Source organism: Canis lupus, chromosome 1 (assembly GCF_048164855.1).
Source record: "Canis lupus baileyi chromosome 1, mCanLup2.hap1, whole genome shotgun sequence".
Taxonomy (NCBI): domain Eukaryota; kingdom Metazoa; phylum Chordata; class Mammalia; order Carnivora; family Canidae; genus Canis; species Canis lupus.
Window position 1 is genome coordinate 113625231 of NC_132838.1, and position 10390 is coordinate 113635620.

The following is a 10390-nucleotide window of genomic DNA, read 5'->3' on the forward strand; positions in this document are numbered from 1 at the left end:
GGGACCTAGAGAAATAAGATGGGGGTGTTTTAGGGACCAGAGCTGGGGAGTACCAGGAACTGCTACTGGGGGCCTAAGGGGCCAGGATGCACAGGAGGGGATCTGAGACAGAGGACCTGGAGGTCTGAGGACCAAGGACCAGGGTTTAAGGCCTGGGGCTGAGTTCCCAAGGTGGACTCAAGGGTTTTAAGAGCCAAGCTTTTGGGGATCTCTGGGGTTATGCTTTGGGGTCTTAGGCACCTGGAAGTGAGTGTCTAATACACTGGGATTTGGAGATCTGTGGGCCAGGACGGTGGGGTCTGAGCAACTGGTATTTGAAGTCTAAGGGTCCAGGATTTGGGAGGAGTTATGGGCTCCTAAGGGAGCTATCTAAGCCTGAGTGTGGCCCAGGCAGATGGCAGTACCTGAGTCCTGGGCAGGGCAGAGGGCACAGTCCATTCCCCAGGCCTCTCCGTAGAGGCAGCAGCACTCTGTATAGGTGGCCTGGCGGTCCAGCCGGGGGCGGCTACACACGAGGTCAGCTCCTACTTCCTGCCAGCACACTCCCAGATTGTCATCTGAGGGCAGAGACAGCATGCATCAGGGTGGGACAAGTGGGATCGGGTCCTCCCAAATGCTGAGAGCAGTCCAGCCACCTGATGCCTAACACCAGGTGCTTCTCCTCAGCTGTGATCTGACTCCCAGGAGCCCTCTGAGGTAGTGCCAGGTAAGTGTGAGCTTGGTCTGGCATGAGGCTGTCATATAGGAGGAGAAAACAGAAGGGGTCCAGTGGCTGGGAGAGAGGGTCTGAAAGGGTTCTCTCCACGCCCAGCCTCTGAAGGGCTCTGGGACCTGGGGCAGTCGCTTTTTCTTCTCTGAGCATTGTTTGAATGAAGTCTCAGGGTGTTTGGGGTGTGTGTGTGTGTGTGTGTGTGTGTGTAAGAACAGAAAGTGGAAAAACAAAGGAGTTTGGGCCAGTGGGCAAAAAGAAAAGACCCAAAGAGATAGAGACAAACACATCCCAAGAGTCAAGAGACTCCATGAAAAACAGGAAACCAATGATTCAGAGAGACCAAAACAACAACAAATAAACAACAACAACAACAACAAAAAAAACAGACCTAGAAACAAGGACTCAGAGGGTGGCAGAAATTCAGAGAACAAACCTAAAGACAGACATCCCAGAGAGGTGGTAAGAGACAGAGACACACAGGGAAATAATAGCAGGAAGCACAGCTTTAGAACTTAGTAAGACCAGGTCCCATAGGGTCCTGAAATAAAATCCCCCTGGGCCACCCTGTAAGAGGCAATCGCCAGCGCACCCAGTGTGCCGAACGGAAGCCGGGGGCCCAGAGGCTATCCGCCACGTGCAGGGACGCACGGCCAGCAAGCGGCAGGCTCCTCTGGAACCTTTCCTCCGGGAGAACCCTGCCCACCAGGCCCGCCCGCCCCTGAGCTTCAGACTCGGCGAGGAAACGGGGCGTGAGGGGGCGGGGCCGAGCCTTGGGCAGGGTAGGGCCCCGGGGGCGGGGCCGGCCCGGGGCGGGGGCGGGGCGGGCCCGGGGGCGGGGCTACCGAGGCTCTGGCTCTCGTTGGAGACGCAGCGGCGCCGGGAGCCGTCCAGCACCAGCGGGGGCTCGCACGTGCAGTGATAGGAGCCCACGGTGTTGACGCAGCTGCCGCCCTCACACGCCGGCTCCTCGTCCGCGCACTCGTCATTATCTAGGGAGGCGAGGAGGAAGCGGTTAGGAGGCAGCCCTCTATCCTTTCCCACTTCCCCAGCGCGTTAACAGTGTGATGGATGGAGTCTAGACTCCAGGAGGACTTCCTGCTGGCGGTGGCCGCATTCCGGAGAGGGGCTGGCGGGGTAGAGCGTGGGGGGCGGGGTAAACAAGGAAGTGGAGGGAGGCTCCTACCGACGCACTCCAGTCGCTGGGCATGGTAGTAGTAGCCGTTGCTGCAATAACATGAGTAGCCTGGGGCCGTGTTCACGCACACGCCGCTCTTGCACACCTGGTCTCGGAAGAGCTGGCACTCGTCCACGTCTGCGGGAAGGATGGTCAGAAAGGCGCCCCACACCAAGAGAGAGGGGGGCGGGCCAGGGTGTGGGGCGGCCGGATGGGGGGAATGTGTGGCTCCAGGGCTTGACCAGAGAAGAGAGGGACCCCAAAGGTGGTGACAGAGACCCAGAGGTGGAGAGATAGGGAGAGGTGGCGGTAGAGAGACAGAGCGGGTGGGAGGAATGGGGGAGACAGAAAGAGGGTGAGAGAGAAAACAGGGCCAAGGGTGAGATGGAGCTGGGCCTGGGGCCTGAGGAGCAGTGGGGCTCGAAGTCTGGCCTTACCCCTCCGGAGGCTCAGGTCTCCGCTCGGTGCCAGGTAGCCCCGGCCGTGGGGGCACAGTGACTGGTACTCGGCTGCACACAGACACAAGGCTAAGCCCAGACACCCTCAACAACCGGCCCCCGCCCTGGCCTTACTCTTGCCCCCTGACCACTTACCCCTCATCACCCAAGTTTTTGGGCCCCCTGCCTGTTTGTGTCCACCTCTCAGCCTCATACCCACCTGACTGGCAGCTTGATCTTGCCCTTGCAGTACCCAGGACCCCAGCTCATGTCCAAATGTGTCCCCTGTCCCAGTCCCATGCTCACCTCTTTCTACCCAAACCCTCAGCCCTCTGTCCACCCAGTAGCCCATGCCCACCTGTCTCGGTGCTGGGGCACTGCTGGATGCGGCAGCCGCTGCCCCAGCCCTCACCCACGGTGCAGCAGCACTCTTGCCATGTCACATTCCGTGCCAGGATGTTGTCACATGCATCCGGAGCCGCCGTGTCAAAGTAGCACTCCCGGCGCCCACTGCCCACAGGGCCCTGTCTGGGTGGGCTGGGCCGGCGGGGTGGGGATGGTGGAGGTGGCCGGGCAGGCAGACCTGGGCTGGCAGGTGCCTGGGGCTGTGAGCCGGGGAATGTGCCTGGGGAAGCAAGGGGCTTTAGCCCAGTGTGGGCTGAGCCTCCCACCCCCATGTTATAGATGGGGAAACTGAGGCAGAACCAGACTCCACACCTCTCACCATCTATCCTTGTCTCTCCCATTCTCACCTCTTGCCATTTCTGCATCTCTCCCTCTGTCTTCTCCCCCATCACGGCCTTGTTCCCTCTCGCCTGGATTTCCTCCTTCCAGCCCTGATTTCTCTGGTTGTCGCTATCTGGTGATATCTCTGCCTGCCCCCTTCTGGACTGTGAGCCCCTTAAAGACAGTGGTCTCTCCTGGTCACCACTGTGTCCCTAGTACCCAGGGCCTAAACATAGTGGATGCCCTGTGAACATCTGCTGAATAAAAGAATCTGGTAGAGTCAGGGACAGGGCTGACACGGAGTCCTACCACCCATGTGTTCTCTATTGTTTATTGCTATTTATTTATTTTTTTTAATTTTTTATTTATTTATGATAGTCACAGAGAGAGAGAGAGGCAGAGACACAGGCAGAGGGAGAAGCAGGCTCCATGCACCAGGAGCCCGATGTGGGACTCGATCCCGGGTCCCCAGGATCGCGCCCTGGGCCAAAGGCAGGCGCCAAACCGCTGCGCCACCCAGGGATCCCCTGTTTATTGCTATTTAAAACAACAACATTTAACTGATGGCAGCTGTCCAAGCCCAGAATGGTTAGACCACATCATTTTCCTGTAAGCCCTGCAGCCATAAGTTAAATAGACACATGAGTCTTACCAGGAGAAGTTCGTGGGGGAACACAACGTCCAGTCATGGGGTCAAACTCCTCAGGGCTGGTGGGGCAGACACAGAGGAAGGAGCCTTCGACATTCTCACACAGGGCAGCTCCACACACACCCTGTAGCGTTTCACATTCATTCACATCTGTGAGCAAGAGACAAAGGGGAGGGAAAGTCAATGGTTGCAAATGTCTGTGATCCTAAAACTCTAAAAGTCTGAAATATCCAAAAATAATGGGTATTTTTAGTCACCTAGACCCCATCATTCACTATCTTTTGGTGACAAACCCTGAATTTCCCTTGGGAGCCCTTTGATCTTCCATTTTCAACTCGTGTATTTTTGAGTAGGGCTAAATCTACTTCGAGGGGTGGACACAAGTCCCAGGCATGGCCAACCAGATTACTGTATTTCTCTGGCTCTGAGAGACAGGTGGTGACCAAGCTGGGCCAAAGCCAGGCCTGGCACTTTTGCTAGAAATATCAAAGAGCCTCCCTTTTTAGTTCAAGGGTTGCCAGGCTAAGGATGTTAGTCCGCAAGTGCTAGGGCCTTCTTTGTCATGTGAAAAGAGTCTGCCTGAAAATAAATACAACAGAGGAAAGCAGAGCTGAGAGAGGGAGACAGCTAGCCTTGTTGGAATCCCTGGATCCAAGTATGCCTCAAGTTCAAACATATTCTAGCATGTCACTGTTTTAATTCTTTTCAAGGAAACAAAGCCTGTTGTGTTGGAATTTGTCAAAATTAAAAGAATATATAACTGGGGCTCCTTGGTGGCTCAGTCGGTTAAGCATCTGACTCTTGATCTCAGTTCAGGTCTGGATCTCAGGGTCTTGAGTTCAAGCCTTGTGTTGGGCTCCAAGATGGGTGTGGAGCCTACTTAAAAAATATATGTATATATAACTAAGATTCACACAGCTCACTGTAGGTAAATTGAACCTCAAATGAAAATAGAAAACACCTACTGGACTCTAGTTAATACTATGTAGACTGAAGAATTTAGAGAGAAGTGTACTGATGCCTACAACTTAAATTTAAGCCGATCCCAGAAATAAGGTGGATTACAGACAGCTATGTGAGATAAGTATAATAAAATAATGATAATGGAATATAGATCATGGGTGTGTGGAATTCATTGTATTGTCTTTCAATTTGCTGTATGTTTAGAAACTTTCATCACAAAACATGGGGGAAGGGGCAGCCCAGGTGGCTCAGCGGTTTAGCGCCGCCTTCAGCCCAGGGCGTGATCCTAGAGACCGGGGATTGAGTCCCACAATGGGCTCCCTGCATGGAGCCTGCTTCTCTCTCTGCCTGTGTCTCTGCCTCTCTCTCTCTCCTCTCTGTGTATTCTCATGAATAAATAAATAAAATCTTAAAAAAAAAAAAAACATTGGGGAAAAAGAAAATGTTTATGTACACTTAAAATTAGTGTGCATTCAAAAAAAAAGATTAGTGTGCATTTTCTACATTTTATGCATGTATTTTTTTAAGCTCTCCCCCAAACAAGATCTGAATGAATAGGGTTTCTCTTGCTTGCAAACAAGAGATTCCTGACTGATATGGAAATGATGTAAGGTCTAAATTCCATAGGCTAATGTGTGTGTTCACATTTGTTCACACCAAATGTCAATTCACATTTGTTCAGGGCTTTGGAGAGGAACAGGGCCTGACCAACCTCTTCCCCACCCTCCAGCCAAACCCACCCCCGGGAGCCCCGTACCCACGCAGTGACGCCCGTCCCTGGCCCCCTCGTATCCCTGGTCACAGAGGCACTGGAAGGAGCCAGGCAGGTTCTGGCACACGGCATGGGCCCCGCAGAAGGATCGATTCCGGCACTCGTCCACATCTGCAACCACCAGACAGTCAGGCCATTGCTGAGCCTTCTATCCCCTCCACATCTCACCCAAAGCCTGATGGACACCTACCCTGGCAGCCGCCCCCTGGCGTGGGCTGATAGCCAGGGTCACAGGCTGGTGTGCAGCGGTAGGAGCCAGGGGTGTTCTCACAGCGCTGGGCTCCACAAATCGCTGAGCCATATTCTTGGCACTCATCCACATCTGCAAAAGAGTGGGGTGAGGGAGGGGAGGGGAGTCGCAGGGCTGGATTCACAAGTTCCTGAGGCTGCTTCCAGTTCCCATGCCTGAGAAGTCTATAAACCTGATATTCTAGGAGTCTGAGCTTCTAAAGTGTTGAGACGCTTAAAGTCTCCCTGCCATTTCTCACATAGTCTAAATGTGGTCCCTCCTCAGGGCCTTTATACTTGCTGTTGCCTCTGTCAGGATCACTCTTCCTGCAGCTATCTGCGTGGCTCCCTCTCTCACTTCACTAGTGTCTAGGTAAAGCCCTCCCAGCACCCCTTCCCCCCACTGCCCTGTCATCTCTGTCCATTTATCCTGCTCTATTTTCCTTCCTAAACTTGATATTATATTATCCATGTATTTCTTGGTACACCACCATCCCCCTCCACAATGCAGGGACATGTGTCTATCTTGTCCGTCCCCCCCCCCCACCCCGTATCCCCAGGGTATAGAACTGTGCTTGACACACAGTAGGTGCCTCCAAACTGCTGAATGAACCTTGAGTTTATTTACATGTTTATTGTCTATCTCTTCCCACCTGTCTCCCTTCCCCACCATTGGCTCCATGAGAGCGGGATTTTGTTTGACCCCTTGCCTATAGTACCCCCCAGTGTCTGGCACACAGTAGGTGATTAACAAATTCTTGTGGAATTAATGAATGAGGTCCCTTGAAACGGGGCTTCCATGGATCAGAGGTCTGGCAGCTAGAGAGCCAAAGATAGCCAGCCCACAGTCATTCCATTTGTTCCCCAAAATGCTGACCCACACTGACCCACACACTAGGCAAAAACAAATCTTAGATTAGCCCCAGCCTCCTGTCTCATCAGTAGTCTTTGGGAGCCTGGTGGAGAAATCAGGCAAGAGATTAGGGTGCCGGGGTGGGGTGGGGTGCCCTGCGTTGATTGGAATGGGAAGGTGTGAGGAACAAGACGACCAGACAAGGGTGGGTGTGAAGCAAGGACACTGGCCACCCCTACTGTACCCGTTCCCAAGGGCTGGAGAAGTCTGAAAACTGGGGAAAGCACAGAACGCTAACTAACTGCTCTGCCTGGGGATGTCTTACTGGGGTATAGCCTAAAATGCAGACCGTGCTAGAGCAGCAGAGGCGCATGGGCTGCTCTGGAAGGGTCTTCCTCCTCTCCTCCCAGCTCACCTCCCGGGGGGGATGCAAGGGCACAATGGTGGCTTATTTGCACCATAGAGAGGGGGACACGGTTAAGAGCGTCAGTTGGGGGCTCCTTCCCTCCCCTCAAGGCTGGAAGGCAGGGTGCTCCTCCTCCACCCCTCAGGGAGCTGACTCCAGCCACTTGTCCCAGGGCCAGGGGTGAGGGAGGAGAGGAGTCTCACCGTCACAGGTGCCCTCGGGGCCCGCGTGGTAGCCGGGCTCGCAGTCTCGGACACAGCGGTAGGAGCCGGGGGAATTCTCACAACGCTGGGAGCCGCACAGGGCCGGGCCCCGCTCGCGACATTCGTCCACGTCTGAGGAAGGAGGCAGAGCAGTCAAATGGGGGAAGCCGGGGAGGCTGGGAGGCAAAGGAGAACAAGTTGAGGGAGTTAAGGAAGGGAGTGGAGAGTCGGAAGGGGGGAAGGGGGCAGGCAGCGGAGGGCAGATGAGTGCGAGAGAAGGGGAGGCCGAGGGCAGGGATCCCGCGGCGGGGGCCTCACCGAGGCAGGAGGCCAGGTCGGGGCCGGCGCGATGTCCCGGAGGACAGACGCACTCGAAGGAGCCGTCGGTGTTGGTACAGATGCCGCTCTGGCAGAGGTCCTCCTCGCTGCACTCGTCCACGTCTGCGGGACAGCGTCCGAGACCGCGGTGCCCCGCCGCCGCTCAGCCTTGCAGGCCTAGCCCCTCCGCCGCCCTCCCCCGCCCCCTCCCCCTCCCGCCCCCTGGCTGAGGCCGCCCCCCGTTTCCCCGCCCACCGCAGGCCCCGCCTTCCCCTCAAGCCCCGCCCCAGGCGGCCCAGGCCCCGCCCCTCCCCGGCCGCCGCCAGGAGGCTCCACCAGCCCGGCTTAGACCCCGTGGCTTTGAGACCTCCGTCCAAGAATTCAGACTCCGCCCGCCACCCTCTCCCAGTCCGGATTTTCTTGGGGTAAGCCCACGCTTTCCCGCTCCAGGCCCAGCTCGGGTACCGACCGAGGCAAGAGGCTCCGCGGGGTCCGGGCCGGTAGCCCGGGGCGCAGGTGCAGGCAAAGGAGCCGTCGGTGTTGAGGCACTCGCCGTGGGGGAAACAGAAATCGCCCTCCAGGCACTCGTTCACGTCTAGGGTGCAGGAGTGGTCGGGGTCGTCGCCCAAAGGGCAGCTCCGCCCGCAAGCCCCACCCATAGCCTGTTGGTCTCGCTTCCATCACCCCAGCAGGCTCTGCCCGAGAACCCAGACCCCACTCCCAGGCTCCCCGACCCCCACCCCGCCCTGCCCACCTCTCCCCTCCTGCTCACCTGCGCAGGGCCCAGGCCGACCCGCCGGCGCCCGGTAGCCCGGTGCACAGCTGCAGCGGAAGGAGCCCTCCGTGTTGATGCAGTGGCCATGGGGGCCGCAAGAGGCACCCGAACTGCACTCGTCCACATCTGTGGGTACCGGGCTTTCAGAAGGGGTCCGGTCTAGGGACACGGCAAGGATTCTCCCCTGGGGCTGAGGGGTCTGGAGAAGTGAGTGGGTAGTGTCTTGGGTTGGATATTGGGCTCCGTGGCAGAAGTGAGTGGGGGAGACCAAGAGTCCCTGATTCTAGGGACCATAACTGGGTGTCCTGTGGGTCCGGATTTCTGGGAACTCCCTATGCCAGGATCCTGGAATCAGTGAAGGGCCTCTGGACTAGGACTGGGGTCAGAAATTAATCAGGGTAACAGGTCAGGTGTTATAAACCAGGATATTGTGGCATTCTGCCGAATCAGGGTTAGAGTCGATGACTGGCATCTGAGGCCAATTTGGGTCATGGGTAACAGGGTCCAGAATTCTGCCTCAAGTTGGGGGTCAGGGCCAGGGGTCATGAACCCACTCAGGCCCCAGAGATGGTTATTCTGAGAATGGGCAGGGGCAGTGAGAGAGACAGGATCAAAGGTCACAGAGAGTCAGGGGTTATAGGAGGAATTATGGCTAGGTCAAATGTCAGTCAGGTTCAGGGGTCACAGGTCACATTCAAGGTCAAGGGACAGTTAGGATCAGAAGGTTTACAACTGCTTTCAGGGTTGTGGGGAGGGTTTATCAGCAGGAGAAATAGGGTCAAATGTCACTGTCAAGTTGAGGGTCACAGAATCAGAAGTCACATTCAGGGTCAAGATTCAAGGTCCAGATTAGGGATTGCAATATGGGTCATGGACCCATAATCTAAGTCGAGTCACAGTCAGATGCTGGGGGTCATGGTCCAGGGGATTGAGGGCCAGGTCAGGGGTCATGATGCGGGTCTAAGGTCATAGCCAGGGCTTGGTCTCACCAGTGCACCGGCCATGCTGCAGGTGGTGGCCAGCAGGACAGGCCCTGCACTGGAAGGAGCCGGGCGAGTTCACACACTCCTGCCCAGGACATGCCAGGTGATTCTCACACTCATCCACATCTGGGGAGCAGGGGAAAAGGTGGCTTTGAAGGAGCAGCCCAAAGCCTCCCTCACCCATCCACACTCCTCCCTCCCTCCCCGGCCTCACCCTCGCACTCGGAGCCAGCCGCGTTGGGTTGGAAGCCTGTGGGGCAGACGCACTGGAAGCCACCTTCTGTGTTCTCACACCGGCCATAGGCGCAGGGCGGGGGGGTTCGGGCACACTCATCCACATCTGGGGAAGAGGGAACCAGTGGGGCTGAGAAAGGGGCCTGGACCCAATCATCCCCACTGCTATCACCATCTACCCCAACATTCCAGTCTGGAGGCAGTCTCTTGGGCCAGGCTCATCCCACCTCCCGGGAGTACAGACTCCTTCTCTGTTCCCCCACTAATGGTCTGTCCAGCTGCCAGGGTGAAGCTAGGGTACCACCTCCTGCACGTTGCCCTCCCCAGCTCAGAGTTGTCCCCCACCCCGGGCTGCCATGAGCACAAGAATATCATTCCAAAAGGAATGCAGAATGGAGAGCATCCTCATAGGTGGAGAAAGGCGAGAAGACTCTGGAGTCAGACCCTCCCCACCCTCTCAGTACCTCCACTCCTCTGCCTCTGCCAGTCCCATCACCCTGTCTCTCTGCCCCCCAGCCATGTCCCTCTCCCATCCCCACAGCCAATGGGGATGGCATGAGCTTAGACTCAGTACCCTCACCTTGGCACGGGGCCCCCGGCCCTCGGGAGCGGAAGCCAGCCGGGCAGGCACAGTGGAAGGAGCCAGCCGTGTTGTCACAGCGGCCTGGCCCACAGGGCGGTGGCTCTTGGGCACACTCATCCACATCTTCTTCACACGCCGAGCCCCGGAAGCCAGCCGGGCAAACACAGCGGAAAGAGCCGGACAGGTTCTCACAGACCCCTCTGCCACAAAGGCCTGGGCTCTGCGTGCACTCGTCCACATCTGCCCGGGGCAAGGGGCCCAGAGTCACACGTTTATGCTGCCCCACACCCCTGTCCTCTGCTTCGCCTCCCTGACCTCCATCACTTTGACTTCCCCTCCTCATCATTCTGCCTCCCTGTCCCCATCACTCGGCC

General features: G+C 56.8%; 1 protein-coding gene across 5 annotated transcripts in view; it reads right to left on the minus strand.

Moving 5' to 3' along the window:
• Positions 1-10390, minus strand: part of LTBP4 (latent transforming growth factor beta binding protein 4) — a 28177-nt gene that overhangs the window by 2705 nt on the left and 15082 nt on the right. For 3 of the 5 annotated variants that reach the window (XM_072777478.1, XM_072777461.1, XM_072777487.1), the window contains 15 exons: positions 10014-10256; positions 9414-9539; positions 9206-9325; positions 8214-8375; positions 7911-8036; positions 7442-7564; positions 7124-7255; positions 5624-5755; positions 5419-5544; positions 3702-3848; positions 2682-2948; positions 2324-2395; positions 1896-2024; positions 1555-1701; positions 405-557 (listed from right to left, as the gene is read on the minus strand). In XM_072777478.1, the coding sequence (XP_072633579.1) occupies positions 405-557; positions 1555-1701; positions 1896-2024; positions 2324-2395; positions 2682-2948; positions 3702-3848; positions 5419-5544; positions 5624-5755; positions 7124-7255; positions 7442-7564; positions 7911-8036; positions 8214-8375; positions 9206-9325; positions 9414-9539; positions 10014-10256 (2205 nt within the window). The remainder of the gene's footprint in view (positions 1-404; positions 558-1554; positions 1702-1895; positions 2025-2323; positions 2396-2681; positions 2949-3701; positions 3849-5418; positions 5545-5623; positions 5756-7123; positions 7256-7441; positions 7565-7910; positions 8037-8213; positions 8376-9205; positions 9326-9413; positions 9540-10013; positions 10257-10390) is intronic. The other 2 variants (XM_072777469.1, XM_072777494.1) reach the window with 1 other exon arrangement.